The 21,701-nt window shown below is 44.2% G+C and overlaps 2 protein-coding genes across 2 annotated transcripts in view; both read right to left on the minus strand.

The window, feature by feature from the left end:
* ACER3 (alkaline ceramidase 3) overlaps window positions 1–3,034 on the minus strand; it is an 84,882-nt gene extending 81,848 nt beyond the window's left edge. The window contains exon 1 of the mRNA XM_081153084.1: window positions 2,825–3,034. Coding sequence (XP_081009210.1) covers window positions 2,825–2,927 — 103 coding nt within the window. The 5' untranslated portion in view covers window positions 2,928–3,034. The remainder of the gene's footprint in view (window positions 1–2,824) is intronic.
* The window catches only part of TSKU (tsukushi, small leucine rich proteoglycan), a 167,963-nt gene that overhangs the window by 115,171 nt on the left and 31,091 nt on the right, over window positions 1–21,701 (minus strand). The window lies entirely within an intron of this gene.

Raw genomic sequence — 21,701 nt, forward strand, 5'->3', positions numbered from 1 at the left:
TGTAAATTTCCTATTAAGATCACATTGCCAGTTTTAACAGGCATGGTCATTTATGTTGCCCCACACTACATTGCAAAGTGAAGACTACCTGTACCTATAACTTTTGGCACATCAAGGTGCTTATTATTTCACAACTAAAGGGAAACCTTATACCCTTTTCCCCTGGTCCTTATAATCTGCTCAAACAAAAAAGAAATTTGAATTGAACTTGGCTGATGTTAAGAAGATAGCTTTTGACTGAGAACTGTTGCCATATCTGAACATGCAATTCCCCAAACTCATCTTTAAGTTATCCAAAATATACACACCCCAATGCTGAAAGATAGGCTTCTTAAACAGTTGCTCAGTTTGTCCTTTGTGACAGTACACTATTTCATGCCTGTCCTCATCCCTTGCATGTAGGGGCAAAACAATGAATGTGATAGAAGCAAAATGGTATAGTAGCTCTTGAGTCAGACCTCAACTTGAATACTACCTCTACACCACTTCTGCAACCTTAGATAAGTTACTTCTTAGAGCTCAAATTCCTATTCTGTGAAATGAGGATAATAATACCTTCTTTTGAGAATTATAGCAAAGATCAAAAGAGATAAGATATATGAAGTGCTCAGGAAAGTGTGGTACATAGGAGGCACTTAGATATAACTATTATCACCATTATTATCCTTAATATTTCTATCATTAATGTAAATATTGGAATGATAAAGTTGCATTTGTTTTAAAAACACCATTATTAGTCAGCATATTTTTCAAAGATCAAATTCTCTTACTCCAAGATACGATAGATACCCACCACTCGCTGGGTAAAGACACTTTACCTCAACTTCCTCCAGATCATTTTTTCTCCCAAGGTCCATGTGCAAAGGACAGCCAACATTCACTCATTCTCTTCTTGCAACCCCTAATTCCTATGTCAAAACCCTCTCTACAGTCTGCTCACAGTTTCCTCTTCTGAAGACATTAAGAACTAAAGCCATTTCCCATTTCTCAGAGCTATCTGCCAGAACAGTAGTATCTTGCTCTCTGACAGCTCACATGACTTAACTGTCACTTTTCTCTTTTGATTCTAATTCTTGGTTCTAAACTAAGAGTCAGTATTACCTCTAAAGACGGAAAGCATCTAAAGGCCAACAAAAGCCAACCCTTTTTCTCCGCTAACAATTAATTCCACCTAAAATATTCATGTGAGTTAGTTGAGCAATGTCTGTTTTAATACTTTCAGTGACAGAAATCCCTCTACCTTACAAGTCAACCCATTCCAAGATCCTATCTTTGTAAAGCTGCCTATGTTGAAGCAAAATCTCCCCTTACAGTTAGTTTCCACTCATAGACGCTAATTCCACATTATAGGGAAATACAGAAAGTTTAATGCTCTATGACAGCTCATCCAACATTTGAAAACCCTTGAGTTTCTCTTCCATTTCGAGTTCAGAAAGCATGGTTTTAAGTCCCTTCCCTCATAGACCTCCTCTGGACCACATATGGACTTGCCAACATGATCTAACAAATCGGTAAAGCACTTCCTTTGCCAACATTTAGACTGCCAAGTAATTACACTGCAAACGAAACCTTTGCCCATATTCTTTCACTCTTATGTAAAAAATATTAATTTAAACCAGTAGTTCAGGAAAAATCTCAGCTTAAATCATAATATAAAGGGAATGGTACTAAAGTCCTGAAAACTGCAGCAGGAGTTTTGTTTTCTTTCTTTCTCTTAACTTAGCCAATTACTGGGAACAGAATTAAGTAAAATCAGCTGGCATGAAACTTTGCCTCTTTTCCACAAGCCAAACACACATGCCTGGGAGAAGGACCCAACAATGGGAAGGTTAGCTAAAAAGAGTTTGTTTCATGTCCTGAGAAAGAGAATCAAATGGAAAGAAGGAATAGCCAAAAAATACTCTCTGTACCTCGCCAGAAGCAGGTGCCTGAAGAAGTATCAAACACTGTGCTCTCAAAACATGACCAAAGCAAACAACAGAAATATTAGTGGCAGATTTTTCAGGTACTCTCCTAGCCTGGCAGGAATAATCATCTGGGGAAACACACACACACACACAGGAAAAAAGCCAGAAGGGGCCAGTGGTGCATGTCAGGGGTAGCAGCTGAAGGAGGATCCTTCCCCCAAGTCCTCAGAAAGTGCAATCAGTGGAAGTAGTGTCCTCAGATGACCCCTAACCCTTAGGCAGTCGGACAGGAGGCAGAGTAGAAAGGACTGGGTCCCTTGTGCTCTTGGCGCCTGGCACCAGCAGGAAGGTACAGACTAACTAGGTGCTCTGCCTTATACTTCTGGTGCAAGGAGATAGTTGAACAGTTGTACTCAGAGTAGACGATCTCTGTACTCACAGATATCCCAGAGGTGGGAAGGAATGGAAGGTAGGGGGTGGAGATCTGAGACTAGAAAACTGTTTCCTGGAGGTGACCGACGAGGTCTAATATTAACAGAGAAAGAGGAAAGCAAAGACCTTAGAGTTTTCACGTGTGGGGGAGGGGAGATTAAATGAAGATCTGTTCCCTTCACCTGTGCCCTCACCGTGGTGGCAGCAACCGTAGGAGCAGGTGTCGCCCCCCTCCCCCAACCCGTCCAGCCCCCAGCACTCCTCGGCGACACCCTGGATCCCTATCTGGTCCCTTTAGCTGTAGCCTTCCCATTCCTACCCCCCGGCCAGGAACCCCACTCCACCCGCCGCGGCCCGGCCTGCTGCCTCCCGGGCCGCCAGGTCCGCCCTCACCCTTCCTCACACGGAATCCCCCCCTCAGCCCGGCGCCCTCTCTCCCTCCGGCCACCCTCAGGCCGGAGCCCGGGGCCGGCACTCGCACTCACAGAACTCGGCGATGTACCAGGTCACCGCGTAGTTCTCCTCGCACCAGTCCAGGGTGGAAGTCGTGCGGCCCCAGTAGCCCTCACGGTCCCCGGCTGGAGCCATCACGCGCGCCGCCGCCGCCCAGGCGCTCCTCTCGCTGAGTTCGGCTTCGCGGACTCCCAGGCCCGCTCCGGCCCTGCTCGCGCGCTCTCCGCGCGCCCCGCCCTCCTTTCTCTAGGGGCGGGGCCCAGCGCCGTCGCCAACACAATCCAGCGGGGAGGCCCCGCCCACCGGCGCCGCGAAGCCGCCCCGCCCCGCCCGCGCCCGCGCCGGCGCAGGAATCCCTACCCCGGGGCGCCGAGGTTATCCTGCCCCCTCCTTCCCGGGAAAGGGTGTGATTTGCATGGCTGCCCCGCCTCGACACGCTTTTGGCCGCTGGTTCGGGGTTCCTGATGTCCCGGAGGCGGCTTTCTGTCAGGATGTGTCTGAACCTCCATCTGTGTGTGTGGTTTGATTTAATTGGGACGGGGGTGGGATGAAGCCTTCAGCCAAGCTCTGGCTTGATAAAACCTGTGCAGAAATGCACCTCAGTATCTTCCTGTGGCCGCAGGCCTCAAAGGAGCCCGGAAACAGCGCATTCCTAGCCCCGGGATTCCCCGGGAGTGCACTGATTTTCCGTTGAAGGTATAAGTAAGGGTCTCCTGGAAGACACAGGGAAAGGCCCCAGCCGGTTTGGCTCAGTGCTTAGAAAGTGGGCCCCGCGGACTGAAAGGTCCCAACTGAAAGGTCCCGGGTTCAAATGCGGCCAAGGGCACTACCACTGGCCCTTCAAAAGCCAGCTTCTTGAAGCCCACTCTGACTCCCACCCCCAAGAACTCCCTTGCCCTTTGTCGCCATCCTCCCATGATACATCCAGATTAGAGAGCGTGCTTTCTATTCGTTAGGGTCCTACCGCCTAGGACCCTGCCTGACCATGCAGTTTGAAATGAAGAGTGTAGCTAAGGGTTATAGAAATGCTGTTTTCCAAGGAAGTAAGTCAGATAGGTGTGATCAAAGGTAAAAGAGAAAACAAGGAGAGATGAGCCCACGGCCTCTTCATAAAGTGACCCTAGCAGATGATAGATGCAGAACCTTTATGACAGGGTGCAAAATTTAGGAATAGAGGTGATGTGCTTCAATAAAAATAGCAGAATATCTGAAATTTTTCTTTTGAGCAGCAGACATTGAGCTGCTAGGTACCCAGCCCTTGGCTGGTGTTGGGAACACAAGGAGGTAAATAAGAAAGATCCAAGAGGCCAGTCTCCAGACAGATAAAAGTCACTGAGGTGTGGGAAAACTATTTCTAATCATTTTTAGGTCATTCTCTAAAATTTTCATTTTATTTATGTATTCATATATATTATAATAAGTGTATATATTTTACAAATGAATAAATACATATATTTGTATACTCAAAATGAATATGCAGAAATACATACTCAATAGTGATTTGCTGATGAGATTACAATGAAAACGGTATAGAGTCGACAACAATAGTGTGGTAATACTTTGCTAGGAGTAAACCCAAAATTAGGGTGTTGTGGGAGCCCCTTTACGGAAAGAACCCCTAACCCAGCCAAGTGATTCAAAGCAGGAAATGAGGCCTTGACTAAATCAATACCCCGCACATTGTTCATCAACAGTGGGGAGAAAAAAAAAAATCTATGACCAGGACAAAATTTAGGAGAGAAAAATTCCCCTGCCCAAGAGAAAGGTGCACTGCATAGTACCACACAGAAAACACAAAGTGGATTTCATCGTTCCTTCAGCAACATCTGTCTTCCTTTTTCTCCTTTCTAAAAGAACTTTTCCCCTCTGAGTATAAAAGCAATGTGTGGAAATGTAAGGGACCCAGAATAACCAAAACTATCTTGGAAAAGAAGAACAAAGTTGAAGAACTCACATTTTCCTATTTCAACACTTACTACAAAGCTACACTAATCAAGACAATGTAGTTCTGGCATGAGGATAAACATGTAGATCAATGGAGTAGAATTGACAGTCCAGAAATAAACCCTTATATTTACAGCTGATTGACTTTCTTTCTTTCTTTCTTTCTTTCTTTCTTTCTTTCTTTCTTTCTTTCTTTCTTTCTTTCTTTCTTTCTTTCTTTCTTCCCTCCCTCCCTCCCTCCCTCCCTCCCTCCCTCCCTCCCTCCCTCCCTCCCTCCCTCCCTCTTTCTTTCTTTCTTTCTTTCTTTCTTTCTTTCTTTCTTTCTTTCTTTCTTTCTTTCTTTCTTTCTTCTCTCTTTCTTTCTCTCTTTTTCCAACAAGGATGCCAAAACAATTCAATAGAGAAAAAATTGCCTTTTCAACAAATGGTGTTGTGACAACTGGATATTCACATGCGAAAGAATGAAATTAGACTCCTTCCTGCCACAATAAACAAAATTTAACTCAAAATGGATCACAGATTTACATGTAAGAGCTAAAACTATAAAACTCACAGAAGTTTACATAAAAGTAAATCTTTGCTTATATAGAATGCCAAAAGCACAGGTAACAAAAAAAACAAAAAAAATAGATAAATTGAACTTCATCGAAATTAAAAACTTTTTTGTTATAATTGGTATGATCAAGAAAGTGAAAGGACAACCCAAAAATGGGAGAAATACTTGCAAATCCTATTTCTGATAAGGAGACTTGTATTCAAAATATATAAAGAATTCTCGCAACTGAATAAAAACATAACACAATTAAAAAGTGGGCAAAGCATCTGAATAGACATTTTTCCAAGGAAGATATGCAAATGGCCAATAACCACATGAAAAGATGTTCATGTTTTCCATTAGAGAAATGCAAATCAAAACCACAATGAGATGCTACTTCTCACACGCTAGGATGGCGATAATCAAAAAGAGAAATAATAGCAAGTGTTGACAAAGATGTGGAGATCATGAACCTTCATACATTGCTGGTATGTAAAATGCTGCAGCCACTTTGGGAAACAGTTTGGCAGTTCCTCAAAATGCCAAGCAAAGTTACTGTATGACCTAACAATTCTATTCCTAGATATTTACCAAGAGAATTAAAAACATATGTCCACAAAAAATTGTACAAGCATCTTCATAGCAGCATTATTCATAATAACCAAAAAGTGGAAACAAACCAAATTCTATGAACTAATGAATTCATAAAATGTGGAATATTCATACAGTGAAATATTATTTGGCAATGAAAAGAAATGAAATACTGATACATAATACAACATGGATGAACTTGAAGTGCACCAAAGAAGCCAAACACAAAAAGGTACATATTGTATGACTCCCTTTATATAAAATATCCAGAATAAGCAAATCTATAGAGACACAAAGTAAATTAGTGATTGGTGAGAGAGGAAGTGGGAAGGACTACTAATGGGTGCATGGTTTCTTTTGGGATGATGCAAGTGTCCTGAAATTAGATTGTGGTTAATGGTTGCACTACTCTGTGAATATGCAAAAAACCCCATGAATTGTGTACTTTAAATTGAACACAAAATGTTCTAAATGGTATGTGAATTATATCTTAATAAAGCTGTTATTTTAAATAAAACAATAATACATTCTTATGTTGGAAAATTTAGACAACACCCAAAAAAGTGTAAAAAATAAAGGAAATTACTTATAATCCCATGAACTAGCAATAACCGTTGTTACCATTTAAGTATATTTTCTTCCAGCATTTTATCTATGGATTATTTTTACATGACAATGCTCATATTACTTTTATATTTCACATTCTTTCATTAGCATTTCACATGCCATTAAAAAAATCCTTGTAAATATATAAATAGTTATATAATATTCATTTTTATAGATATACCACAATTTAATTATTATATTTTCATGTTACCGTTTCCTTAATACTGGGTATTTAGGTTATTTCCAATGCCTATATTTATTTTTTAACTAGCAAATGAGAACCGAAATTTTGAAAGCTTTCAACCAGATTCCTATTGAAAACCCTTTTTACTAGTTCCCATAACAAAAGAAATCCAAGTTTAATCCATTTTTCCCACATGAACTTTGTTGTACTATTTCATATCTGCAAAAGAAAATTTGAAAACCATGAAAACCAAATGTGTAGGCTCACTGCCAATTAAGTGATCTTATGATCTACGTGTTACCTCTTGGCCTCTCTTACAGTCAGGCACATTTATGGCAGCCTATCAACACTTCCCAGCCCCTGTCTATGGGGGATATTAGAGTGTTCCCCACGTGCAACAGATCACAACCTGGGTGACACAACACCAAGCCTCTCTGGGAAGAGTCCCCTGACCCCCAGGCTGCATTGGGCCCCCTCCACGCTCCTGTAGCCCCTGGATTTCCCTCCACCATAGCTCCTCTCACATTTCATAACAATCTGTTTAGGAATTGGTCTTCCAGACCCTGTCTCATTCTATCTCCATATCTCCAGTCCCTCACTTGGGCCTGACAGAGAATTTGTGCTCAGGGAGTATTTATAGAACAACAACAATAATAATAGGTAACATTTATTGAACATTTACCATGGCCAGGCCCTGTTCTGAGTTCTTTATATATATTAACTCAGTTAAATTTTACAACAAACCTAAGAGGTAGATACTATTCTTTTTCCCATTTCATGGTTAAGAACATTAAAGTACAAAGAGGGAAAGTTACTTGCCTGAATATATATATAACTAGTTAGTAGGAGAGCCAGGATTTGAATTTAGGCAGTCTAGCTTCAGAGCATAGGTGTTTAACAGCTACATCAAGAAAAATTGCTAATGAATTTATAAGATACTGATAATGAAGGCTAACTCTAAGATTTTACAGGAATAGAGCAAGCGTGAGGGTAAGCTGCATGAGGATAGGAACCATGCAAGAGTACTGTCCCCCCAACATACAGCTTGGCTGGTACAGATACAGTCCTCAATGAATATGTGAATGAATGGCATAAAAAGGGAGGTGAGAAAAGGTACAAAGAGTAACAATTTTTAAAATGTTAATACATCTGTTATTTACTTTCTCAGTTTAATATAACAGACAGTATATACTCATATGGAAATTTTAAAAATACAGATGAGAAAAGTTTTATTATAAAATGATAATATGTAAAAATAACATATAACATATCAAAAGTATCAAGAATAATAATGAAATGAATCTTGATATAGCTACCACCCAGCTATGGAAGAAGAAGAGGAGGAGGTGAATGGGGGATCTGGAGGCAGGAGCAGTGAGGAGGAAGACAGGGCTGCAGAGCAGAGCGGAGGCGCGGGGTCAGAGGATGCAAGGAAAAGAAGGGTGAACTGTGGGGGAGCTTCCCCAGCAACGTGGGACCAAAATCAAAAGTGCCCCCGAGTCCACAAGTTAAAAAAAAGAGAGGAGACTGAAGAGACGAGTTCAGATAAATTGCTGGTCAAAGCAGAAGAGCTAGAGAAGCCTAAAGAAACAGAAAAAGTTAAAATCACCAAGGTGTTTGATTTTGCTAGTGAGGAAGTCAGAGTGACTGAGGCAGCGGGTGCTACATCTAAAGAGGCCAAATTCTTCTTCAAGCAAAATGAGAAAGAAAAACCACAGGCTAACGTTCCTTCAGCTCTGCCACACTCCCTGCTGTGTCAGGGTGGCAGAAGTTATGTAGTAGCTGCGCAGAGACCTAAGAAGGAAAAGGCTGAGTGCTTGTCACCGCAGGGAAATGATATAAACACTGACAAAGGCAGCTGTGGAAGGACCAGAATAATGTGAACAGAGTTTTCCAGGCCTGGCCCTGAACTCTGTAAGCTGTGACTTGCAATCATCATCTAAAAGAAATGAAATAGAACAAAAAATATTATAGCACATTAAGAAGTAATTTAAAAGAAAAAATAAAATAATACGAAAAAACAGGACAGACAGGTTAAATTGCAACTCAGGTCCCGCATAGTCCTTGCACTAACCTTCCTGGGAGGGACTCCAGGGGCACTTGCCTCATGGAAAACAGGAGAGCTGAGATTTACCAAGTCAGCTCCTGAGCCCCAAACATGCCATGCCCTGGGCAGTAAGTCACCACACATATGACGAGTCATCAGCCCTAGGTTAAGCACCTGGAAAGTTGTAACAAAATAAATTTCATGGGTTTGAGTATTAATTGAATAGCCCTAAATTGTTTTGTGCTGAATGCAGCTATGGAAACATCAACAATAAAAAAGTAACCTAAAGACACTTGCCCTATAAACAGGAATTCCTTCTTTCAATGTCACCTACAAACTGAGCTCTCTCTGTCCTTTAACTCACAAGAATTGTTTACATTTGCACATATTTGGGTACCTGGTTTTCTTGTATCCACTCAAATGCTTTCAATTACCATCTAGATGGTGACCCAAATCTCTATCTCTAACCCAGATCTGTCTCCAGAGCTTTAGCGCTTGAATCAATTAGGATCATGTTTTGCTGCAGGTGACAGAAAACCAATCCCAGTGGCTTCACTAAATTAGGACTTATTTTTCTCAGATGGTAGACAACCCAGGGACACACAGCAGCTCCATCATGCCAGAATCCTTCTGTCTTTCTGCTCTGCACCCCTTAGCATAGGGCCTGTATCCTCATGGTCACAAAATGGCTGCATATTTTTAAAAAATATATGTTTTTATTGATTTTAGAGCGAGAGGAAAGGAGAGGAGGAGAGAGAAACAACATCCATCAGCTGCCTCCTGCACGCCCCCTACAGGGGATCGAGCCCACAACCTGGGCGTGCTCCCTAACTGGGAATCTAACTGGCGACCTTTTGTCACATGGGATGCGGCCCAGCCAACTAAGCCACATCAGCCAAGGCTAAAATGGCCGCATCTTATTGAAGCATCGCAACTCCGTTTAGGCAGGAAAAAGAAAAAAGAATAAGGGCAAAAGTCAGAAGCCAGCTGGGCCTATTCATTTTATCAGGAAAACAATCACTTCTCTGGAAACGCTACTCAGTGATTTCCGCTGAGAGCTCGTGGGTCAGAACTAGATCTCACGACCAGCTGTAGAGAGCCTGGGAAGACTGGCAAGAGAGCCTAGGATGGTGGATATTTTAACTGGGCACATCACTGTCCCACAGCTGGCTTCTGTTAGGAAAGACAGGAGAGAGGGTATTGAGTAAGCAACCAGCAGAATGTCCCATGTACCTGCATTTCCCACTATCTTCTGGACAGTTCTCCTTGGATATTTCATAAAGATCCCAAATTCAGTATGTCCTAAAGCGATCTCACCCTTTTCCCTCCACACTGGTTTCTCTTCCAGTTGTTTTTTTACTACAGTGAAATTCACAACCATTGACCCAGTTTGCTAAAGAAAGAAGCCTGGAGTCTTCCTATCCCCACCCGGCCCGGCCCTATAAGTGTCAGTCTTTGCAGATTCTTCTCTGTCCATTTCCTTCCTTCTCTCACTGCCATTGCCTCGGCTCAGGTCAGCGTTGCCTGTTCCCTACCTCACAGTCCTAAGGAAATGTTTGCCCTGTGCCAATCCCACAGCCTATCCTTTACACTGTGGCTGCCAGAGGGCTCTTTCTTAAATTCGAAACTATCAATGCCCTCCTCTAAGTATAAATAAATTTTAGTGATTTTCCACTGCTTGTAGGATAAAGTTCAAATTCCCTGACATGACCGACAAGGCCCTTTGTGACCTGGCCCCTGCCCACCTCCCAGGTCTCTTGGCTGCATTCCACACACTAGTCGCTATACTCTCCCCTAAAAGAGCCACATCTCTCACTTACGGGCTTTTGTGAACATTTTCCCTTCAACTGGAATCTTCTCTTCCCTTTCTGCTTCCTTGGCCAACTTTTTTCTATCTTTCAGGTCTCAGATCAGTCTAGGCTTCCTCCAGAAACTCTTTCAGGATCTGCCATTGTACCCTATCATTCTGCACTGTAGCCATCTGTTTCCTTGGCTTCCTCACCAAGATCAGTGGTTCTCAGACTTATGAGAATGTCAGAAACTCTGCTTGTGATGCTCTTCCAGACAACTACAGAATCAGATTCGCTGGGAGGTCCAGGAATCTGCATGCTGAACAAGCAGCCTGGATCACCATGAGGCAGATGGCCTAGGAACTAGATCCTGAGAAACACTGAACCAGACTGGCATGGTGGGGCCAGGTAAGGGACTAACATTTACTTAGCCCTGACTGCATGTAAGGCAGTTTATATACACTTTTTTCCCCACTGAGTCCTCATAATTTTGTGAGGTGTTACTGCCCCACTTGCAGATGAAACCCTCAGCATTAATCAAGTTAGCGACTTGATTAAGGTCACACAGTTACTAAGTGATGGAGCTCAAACTCAAACTCAGACTCAAAGGCTGACTTACCCCAAGCTGATATTCTGCCCCATTACTCCATGCTACCTCGTCAACTTCCATTGCCTTAATGAAGGCTTTTGGGGGGAGATGGCTTAATGTAGTAGAAAGGTAAGAGCTCTCAAGTTAGAAAAGTTGGATTCAGTTCTGGAGACTTTCTGTGTGAATGAGGGCCAATCACTTGATATCTCTGGACCTTGGTTTTTTACTTGCAAACTGGTGACTATGACCCCTGTAGCACTGTGGGTGGGCAGATCAAATGGGTCTGACTGTGCTTAAACTTGAAAGAGCTATATGAATGTTAGTGCTTGTTAAGGGCTAGAATTTTAGGATGTCTCTGAAGAAGACTGTCCAGCGAGGTACCAGATGCAGAGCAGGCCCTTTGCTTGAGCCTGGAGAGATGACATAGGAGGGGGTGGGGGGAGAGGGCTTGGCTCGCCCAGAGCACGAGTATTTGGTACTTTAAATCAGATCAGTAACATTAACCTAAAATTAATCCAAGCACAGCATGGGAAGTAGTTTGGGTGAAAATCATTCTTTTCATTAAATATTTGTTTTTCACTCAGTGCAAGGCCCTGAGCTGGATCCTGGGGAGATAAAAGAGAATAAAACAGACCCTTTATAACATGGGACGGAAATTGCTAAATATTGCTAGAGATGTTCTCTGGAACTGCTATGGAAATAGACAGGATTGACCCAGACCCTTGCTCAAAGAGCTGCCATCTGGGAGAGTGATATGCTGTAGCCTGGGCAGAGTAATCAGGGTATCAGAGCAGGTCAGAGCTGTGGGTGCTCAGAGGTGGAGGGAAGATGCCCGCCTGAATGCAAGAGGCTGAGACACGGGGAAGGTGGGAAGCAGCAGTGGGTGGGAGATTAATGTCTTTGACTCTTGGTTCTAACTAAGTGGGTGGTTAGCATCAACTTGAAACATGAACAATGGTGGGTTTTAGGGATAGAGAGGGATGAATGAGGTTGGGAGAGGGAAACTGGTGGGATGCTGTGAGGAACAGGATAGTGGGGGGCGGGGGCACTGGCTAGGGGGAGGGGTCACCGCAAGAGGAACTCTTTGATTAGGGGGTGAGTTAGAGGGTGAGTTTCTCTTCTGAGAGGCTACTTCATGACAGGGGGAGATTAAATGTAGTGGAACCTTGGTTTTCGAACTTAATTCATCCAGGAGGTTGTTCGAGAAGCTATCTGTTAGAAAAGCAAATGATTTTTTTCCCATTGGAAATAATGTAAATTGAATTAATCCATTCTAGACCACCAAATGATTCCTTGTTTTAACCTTTCTTATATACAGTACATGTCTAAGGTACTGTTTAATCTATAAATAAACACTTTAAAAACAAAAAGGATATGAAATGTAAATGAAAATTGAACAAAAAGGAAATGAAATGTATCTTTGGTGGCTTTGCTCCATTAGAACTTGCTTCAGGCTCACTGGGCCTTTGTCTCACTAAAATTTTTCCTTTTTATGTCCTTTTTGTTTTTAAAGTGTTTATTTACAGATTAAACAGTACATTAGACAGGTACTGTATGTAAGAAAGGTTAAAACAGGGGAAACCTGTCCAACAGTGTTTGCTTTTGCCTATGTTTTAACACTTGCCTGAATTGAAATACTATATTGTCATTAAACAAGTTTATCACAAGGTTTGCTACTTCTTTGTCAGGGTGATATTTTTCAATAAAACTTTGCATTTCTCCCCATTTCCCAAGCCTTTCTTTGGTTAGCGAAGGAGAAATATCTTCCCTTCCCTCCTCCTCTGAAGAGAGCTCCTTTTCTGCAGTCTCTAGCTGTTCCCTGGGAAGGTCTCGGAGTTCCTTAGAGGTCAGCTCAGTGTTGTGGTCCTTCACCAACTCCTCCACCAATTAAAAAAACCTGTCTCACCCTGACTGGATGGCTTAGTTGGTTGGAGCTTCGTCCCGCACTCCAAAAGGTTGCTGGTTCAATTCCCAGGCAGGGCGCATACCTCGGTTTCGGATTCCTTAGATCCCTGATCCTCTGATAGGGGTATGCACGCGAGGCATCTGGTCAATGGTTCTCCCTCACCTCTCTCTCCTCTCTCTCTCTCCCTTCTTCTCTCTCTAAAATCAATAAACGTATCCTCGGGTGAAGATAAAATAAAAAACTATCTCATTTAATACCAACTGCTGTAAATTGTGTGATAGTTTTAAAAAGAAACGAGCAAATGTAGGGAATTAACTTTGAATGAATGATTCAGCTTTTGAGGAATTATTTTCTGGCTTACTAGCCGCTTGGCAAAGTAATGGTTTGAAGAATTATTTATTTGGGCAGCTGGCTTTCTGTGATTTGTTTGTTGAAAAATTGTCCTAGAGTCTGGTGTTGGGTAAGATCAGGGCTGTTAGAAGGCAGGCAGGCGTGGGCAAGCCTGGAGGAGGGGAGGTTTGTTGGAGCCCGAGGCTGAATCCTGAAGAATGAATAGTGCTGAGCAGTTCTGTCTGCTCTCCCTCCGAATAGCTCTCCCATATGCTCACTTCTCTCCACCCCTCAGCCACCCATCCAGTCCAAGCTCCTGGCATCTAGCCTGCTGGGACTCCCAGCACCCACTCTGACCCCCTTCAGTGCTCCACAGCAGAGCTAGAGGGAAAATTCTCGTACATAAGTCTGATCTCTTTTCCCTGCTTGACACCATTCAATGACTTCCCATGGCTCGTAGGGTAATAATCACAATTATTAACCTCATAGGTGACTGGGACAATTAAAGAAGTGCACCCATAAAACGTCTAAAAGAGTGAGTGCCTGGACATTGTGAGTCCCACACAAATGTTAGCTGTTATTGTGGTCCTAAGGCTGTGCCCCACCCCCTACCTCCAGCTTGCAAGACCTCTCCAGGCTCACCTTGGGATCTTTTCCCTAATGTCCAGATATTCCCCACCTGTCTTCTTTTCATTCTGAGAATGTGCCATACTCCTTCGTCCTTTAGGGACTTGCTCGTTGGGACTTAGCCACTTTGGGACTTATTCACTGAGGGAATTGTTTTGAAGCATTCGGCCTGCTTCCCAGGACAAGGTGCCTCTCTAGAGCAAGAACAGTCCAGTTTCTCTGTGTCCTCAGTGCCAAGCATCTTTGTTAAAGAGAAGAACTGACACATTTGAGAGTCTGAAGAGTTGCTGCTAAGACCACAATTTACTTATTTTCTGCTACCCCGAAGGTAACAAAGCTGCACTTCGCACTGTGCTGGGCTATCAGCAGCCTGTATAACCTGTTCACTGGCCCAGCATTTGGGGGGCTAAAGGGAATTTTCTGAGGACGTTGCCACTGAACATCACTCACCAGAAGCCTGAGCAGGAGCCCCTGGACAGTCAAAGCTGAAGCATCATTTTGCTATTGAGAAGCAGGATCTGGACTCTAAAATAAGATGCAAGAGACCCTCACAGTCGTCCTGCTGTATTCCCCACTTGACCTCCTCCCCTCCATTCCCCTGCACACAGTGCAGCTCATTTACGGGTTGCCTGCCTGTGCTGGCACTGTGTGAGTGCTCAGGGACCATAGGCACTCAGTGACAAGAGCCAGGAGCAGCCGGGACCTCAGGGCTCCAGGGAAATGAGGCAGGTATGAGTGCATTTCACCTCAGCACAGGGCTATGACTGCAACCACAGGAATCTGACCAGCAGAGCAGCTACCTAGAGGGTGTGTCTGGTGCACAGTGAATGCCCAGTATTTGTGGGGTGAATGGTTAGTGGGGGGCGTGCATGCAGTCTGCCATCTCCTTTACAGAGGAAGCTTTTGTCAGAACTGAGTATTGAGTTATGGGCAGCCGTTTATCAGGTGATGGGAGAAGGGGAGTGGAAGTGAGGTGTCATTTGAAGAAGAGGGAACAGTATATGCTAGGTCGCAGAGGCCTAACATAACACACGGTTGCCATGGTATTGCAAGGAGCTCAGGAGGAGTGCAAGGAAGCCTGTGTGGGGAAGGGAGACATGGGGAAGCGGAAGATGAGGCTGAAGAGGAAAGCACCTGAGGCTTTATCCTGTGGCACTGGGGAGCTAAGGAAAGATTTTCAGTAGAGGAAAGGCATGATGAGATTTTTGTTGTAGAGCGGTCACTCTGGTAGCCTGTGTGGGTCAGAAGGAAAAAAGAGAGGCTGCTAGGAGGCTGCTAACCTTCCAAATGAGACGGTGTGGTCTGACTTAGAGGAACTGGGGAATAAGGGACTGATTTAAGACACCTCTGCACACTGGAGCAGACAAGGCTAGGTGACTCATCTAGTAAACATGCGTCGTGCTCCTCCTGTGTTCAAGAAAACATGTGCCTGTGTGAGAAGAGAGGTACAGAGATGAATGAGAGACAGCCCTACCCTGACAGTGGGAGGCCAACACACATTGGTTCATCACACTGACTGTCTTCTTGGCTTATGGACACAGATACAATACAAGTCCACAGTGGCAAGTGTGCAAGGAGCAGTACCGTGAAGCACTGTGGGAACTTAGGTGCAGGAGGGACACTTCTACCTTGTGGAATTGGCTAAGGCCAGGTAGAGAGGTGGCATTAGAGTGGGACCTTGGGGTATAGGGTGTGTGATGCTTTGGGAGGCTACTCCAGGCAGGAGGAACAGTGTGAGCAAGGGCACAGCAATGTCAAGGTCCAAGGAACTGTGATTCAGTCTGGTGCTCCTGTGTGTGTGTGTTTAAGGTTAGAGGGAGAGGGAGATAGGACAAGGGCAGCCAGGGGCAGGCTGTGGTGAGCCTCAAACACCAGCTTAAGGAGCAGGGGTGGGTTGAGTCACTCCTAGAGGGTCACAAAGGCTTCTGGGCAAAGGGCATGGTCTAGCTGTGCATTAGAAAGATAAATCTGGTACCATGTTCAGTGCAGCTGGAGGGACATTGGCGTAGCCACCATGAGAGGAGATGACGCTCTGTACAAGATTTTTGGCAGAAAAAATGAAACCGAGGGGACAGATGTGTGAAATGTTACAATGGCAGCCTACTTAAGGTCCACAAGTGTTTATTGTTTGTTCACTGTTTATTGTCTGTTCACAGGGCCAGATTCTGAGCTACACACTGAGGGTGTGGGCAATTCAGGCACAGTTAACAGGGATCTCATGCTTGGCAAGCTCACAGGCTAGCTGGGAGAAGAGAGAAAGGAAACATTTGTTGCCTTTGGATTAGGTGCTAGGTACTGTGTGCCAGAAACTTGATATACATGATCTCACTTAAGCTCAAAGCTACAGTCAAATGGTGTAGGTTATCTCCATTTTTCAGATATGAAAACAGATTCTGAAGGAAGTGAACTTGCCCAAGGTTGTAACACCAGCAAATTAGGGAAACCCGCCAAAGACAGTGCTTTGTCTCCTGAACCAAGAGTCTCCATTGAAGCCATCCAGACTGGTTTTGCACTCATTTTCCTCATTGCACATGTAGATATCAGTGATGATATCAATAACTAATAGGTGAGCCCGGCAGGGAGTGGCTCAGCGGTTGAGCATTGACCTAGGATCCAGGAGATTGAGGTTCGATTCTCAGTCAGGGCACATGCCCGGGTTGCGGGCTTGATCCCCAATGACTCTCTCATCATTAATGTTTCTGTTTCTCTCTCTCTCCCTCTCCTTTCCTCTCTCTGAAATCAATACAGATTTATTATAAAAAAAAGGAACATTTATAAAAAAAAAAAATCTAATAGGTGAGAGGTACCAAGAATTGTTCTGGGCTCTTTATATATATGAACTAATTTAATACTTGCAGCAACCCCTGAGTTAGATACTATTATTATCCCCATTATATAGACAAGGAAACTGAGACACAAAGGGGCTAATAGTTTATCCAAAGTCAAACCACTGGGAAGTGGAAGAGATAGGATTTGAACCTAGGCAGTCTGGTCCAAAGCCCATGCTCTTAACCAATGTGTTGTTATACATAAATAATAACCAGAAAGACTTTCATACATAGACATAAATTAAATCACCTAATCTGCTTATTTTGCAGATATCTATTTATTCATTCAGCAGTCATTGAACTCCTTTTACATGTCAAATCCTATATTTGGCAGAGCAAAGAGCCGAGAATATCCAAGACAAGGGCCTGCCCTCAAGTCTGGTGGGGAGCAACAACGAACAGGTGCAGTGTGGTACAGGGAAGCCGTCGGAGGGTTCGAGCGGAGGCACGACGTGATCTCAACTAAGTTTTACATGTTCATTCTGCCTGCTGTATAGACAATAAACCTCAGGAGGGTAAAGGTGAGGATCAGAAGACAGGGAAGGCTGGCGTAACTGAGCAGGAGAGAGACACAACGGTGGCCTGGGTGGTTGCATTACTGCCTGGGTGTCACTGGTTTGGCTAAGAGCGCTGTTCTAACTCCCTGGGGAGTAAGGACACCAGTGTTCCACTCACTCTTGACTTCACCACTAACTGACCTTGTTGGGTCTCCGGACAGGTCATTTCAGAGGGGCCAATGTGAGGTGCTTGGGTCAGAGTGTCTCTAAGGTTCCTGTCAACTCTAAGGTTGAATGCCTGTGCTTACCTTCCACCAATGACTTTCTCTAACTATTTAAACTCTTAACCACGGCCTCATAACCCCATGTCCCACATAATTTTCCACCATGTTTCCTATCTTTAATTACTACAGCCACACTAGCTCCATTTCTGTTCCTCAGATAGTCGAGCTTAACCCTACCTCAGTGTCTTTTCACCTGCTGTTCCCTCAGCTTAAGAAGCACTTTCCCTAGATCATCGCATGGCTAGGCCCTTCTCAACCTGATCTCAGCTCAAATTCCAGCTCCTCAGAAAGGCCATTTCTGACTACCTTAACTTAGATGCCCCCCATCTGACTTAACAATTCTCCTAGTTTACGTTACTCCTAGAACTTATGATAAATCATCTTATTTAGTTGTTTACATCTTTACCAGCTGTCTTCCCAGTACAATATCAGTTCCGTGTGATAGACCTTGTGATTATGAACATCCAGTGCTTAGAACAGTGCATGGTCAGTACATAGTAGACACTCAATAAGTATTTGTTGAATGAATGAGGGAGTGAATGAACAAATGAATGAGCCATCTTTTAGTTTTCTGTAACACACAGCCTAGAACAGGACATTTTCCATTTCTTGAATCAGAAAAAATTAATTATCATGATTAAAAGAATAAATCTAAGGGGAAAAAATAAACATGCATTCTCCTGAATTAATCTTTTTTTCTTTAAATCACAGACTCATAGACTGTCCAAGATGGGTAGGAACCATCTAAGTTTTCTTAGAGTCAGGCAGACCTGGGTTCAAATGCCAGCTCTGTTGCTTGCTAGCTCCACAAACATGTATAGGTCACTTTCCCTCTTGAGCCTCAGTTCCCACAGCTATGAAATGGGAGTAATAATGTCTACCTTGGAGGAGGCATTAAATTAGATATTAGATATGAAGTGCTGGGGATACAGTTGGTACTGAATAAATGTTCATTTCTCCTCCCTCTACTGAAGGACTATGTGGGTGTGAGCCTGTTTTAGTCTCCAGGTTGTGACCTCCTCAGAGAAGCCTTGTTCTGAAGACCTCTATATGATAAATAAACGGCGGAACTCACCCCAAAGCCCTCATTGGGCACATGAGGAAACTGTAGCTCAGAGAGGCAAAGTGACTGTCCAGATCACACAGCATGTGAATGGCAGAGTGTGGCTTAGCATATTGCTTAATTTAGAGCTCAGCACTTTTTTATTCCCCTTAATCTGCTCTGGTTTTATTCATTGTTCAGCATTCTGGGTCCTGTCTTAGGTTTTGTATGCATCCACACAGCTCCTCAAGCCTCAGGGGGATTTTTAGGCTGTGAGGAAGCCTGTGCCAGAGCTAATAAACAAAGCTGAAAAACTTTATAAGTTTTATCAAAAATGTTTATACCCAGGCTTACTACTGGCTTACCATGGTAAATTCTCTGAAATAAGCTCTCACTGAATGGAAATATAGGCAGAAACACACTGCTATGTTCACCAACCCCTGACTGTGCTTCTGTATCATTCACTTCAGTTCACAATATTTCCTGATTCCACCCCAGTGGTTGGCCTTGCGCTGGCCCCTGGACCCCTGAAGACCAGTGAGGCCAGTCTGGAGGATGGGAGCAGACATGGACATAGGCAATGACCACATGATATAATCTGAGCAGAGACAGAGAGAAATTCAGGAAGCTAGGAAAGCCCAGAGGAGGGGTCCCTAGCTCAACAGCAGGTAGAAGGCTGCAGGGAGGGCCTCATGGAGGAGATGACATCTGAATTTCTTTTTCTTTTTTTTCTGTGTGAGGAATATTCTCTTGTTCTGATAGCATGGCTTTCATCAAATCTGGAAAACATGTGGTTGAGGGGAAATGAACTACCTCCAAACATTTTAATTTTTGTTTCTTGGATGTTTGTATGATCCTGATTTGCCATGGGATCCTGATGTGGACATTTTTGCCCTAATATAATATATATAAACCTCAAAATAAAACAAAGTAAAAATATCCTTTTGCAAAATCTTGTGGTGTGAAAATTATAGGGTTAAACAAAAAATAAGTTTTGGGTGGATCACTTAAAACCTATGCACCTTTGTATGCAGAACTCTAACGAAAACAGGACCAGGACTAATCACCATCAGCATTTGTACCCAACCTCATGATCACTTCCCCTAAACCTGAGGTTTTTGCTTCCTTTCAGAAGCATGACCTTTATGGCAACGGCTTCTACCAGTGACTGGATTTATCAAAGTGAAAAATCTGATCTAAGGTTTAGACTTCTTCAAAAACTAAATTTTTTTTTTTTTATAAATACTAGAGGAAGTAGCTCCACAACTTCTTCATCTGCAGTCCCCGCTTCCCCAGAGAGCCTAACAGAGCGGAAAGCCTAGTGGTTCTCGAAGCCACTAAATCAGTGACAACTTGCAGCAGAGAAAATCGCTTCTGCAGATTTTCAGCGTGCTCAGGAGGTCTTCGTAAGCGGCTACAGCTTCCTCTTTAGTTGTCAGAAAGTTTGTTCTAAGCGCTTCAAAACACGAGCATGCAGGAATATATTGCACATGAATCCATACGACTTGACTTCCTTATGATATGGATACTGTGCCCTCTTCACCTCGTGTGCCAGCTTTTCCTGTGAAAGAAACACATTTTGGCAGCAGAGTGGTTGGAGCCTTCCTGTGGGAGGTGCATTTAAAGTGGCTTTTTCTTCAGGAAATTTTCACAGCACATCTGGCCTCTCCTTTCTTCCTGCTAATGGTCAGAGCCGACTCACCCTTCGCAGTGCATGCGACCCTTTACAAGGGACACTCTTGGACACTCTTTTCTTCAACTGTCACCACAGTTTTGTGGATTGAGGCAATCCATACCACCCCTTTGCTCCCTCTCACAGGAGGAGGCGGGGGGGGGGGGAATTAACCACTGCTGAGGACTCCCAGGCCACAAGCCTTGTGGTGCCAGACACCTGCCATATGCCACCTAATTTTATCCTCACAACAGAGAGATGAGGCCGAAGAAGGTTTATTTCCCAGTTTGACATTGTTTTCACTTTTCAGGGGAGGAGCTGGGAGCTCAGAGATATTTAAGATCACCTAGCTGAGAAGTGACAAGGAGCCTGGCCCTTGGTGAAGATAAACGCCTGTGGTCTTCCCCACCACGCCTGCCTGGGAGCCAGACAGCTCAGGCAGTGTAACGGATGGACTATCCCGCTGCGGAACAGCCCTGAGATCCAAAGCGCCTTCCAGGCCAGGGCAGAAGCCTGCATCTCAGCAGGACCGTGTGAATAACGATTCCCACTTAGTGAGCGTTTATTATAAGCCAGGCACTGTGCCAAATGCCCTGCAATGTTCTCTCTCTGCACTTCTCCCATGCCCTGTGAAATAAGGATTTTTAAACCCAATTTGCAAGAGGAAGTTGCCCCAAGGGGTTGTTAAGCAAAGGGCAGGGGTCTAAGTGTACACCCCACTGACTCCTGTGACTCTAGGCTGTGCTGGGATCAGTGGAGACTGACGGGGCTGAGGCAACTTCCTGTTTGTCAGAGTCCAGGAGGCACCAGAGACCAAGGGCAGACAAGCTACACGGAACTTACTAAGAGATTAAAACCCTCACAGTGAAGATACACGGAGGCTGAGGCTTTAGCAGATGAAGGCGGGGGTGATGAGGGGTTCACTGGAGAGTGGACAGTACTGTCCATCTCTGTCCCTGTCTGCGCCCCATCCCAACCCCCACAAGGGAACTTCTTCTTTACTTAACCCAAACCAGCAAACCATCCAGACAATGCGGCCTGTGTGCCTTGCCACTTATTGGGTGTAAGGACTGGTCTCTGACCCACACCTAAAAATGTCTATGGGCGAGAGGCTTGGCTAGAGCTCCTACTGGTTGATGAGTCATGAGATGTAGGTGCTTTGGAACAGCCCAGATTCTGGCAGGACAAGGATGCCTTGGGTTTCCCATGGGCCAGATGTGTCCCCATGGAGAGGATCTGGATTAAGAGGACCACCTAGAAGGGCAGGTGACCCCTCAGGGGGACCAACAGGAGCTGAGCTGAGAGAAAAGACAGCTTTCAGCCACAGAAAAAAAAAAAGCCAAGTCAAGGGACTTCCCTATGCATGAGGAAGGGCTTTGAGGGACCCATGGACGCCCCTTCCCTCCACACACAGGACAAATGCCAACAATTTCACAT

Source organism: Miniopterus schreibersii (assembly GCF_964146895.1).
Source record: "Miniopterus schreibersii genome assembly, chromosome: 12".
NCBI classification, from domain to species: Eukaryota; Metazoa; Chordata; class Mammalia; order Chiroptera; family Miniopteridae; genus Miniopterus; species Miniopterus schreibersii.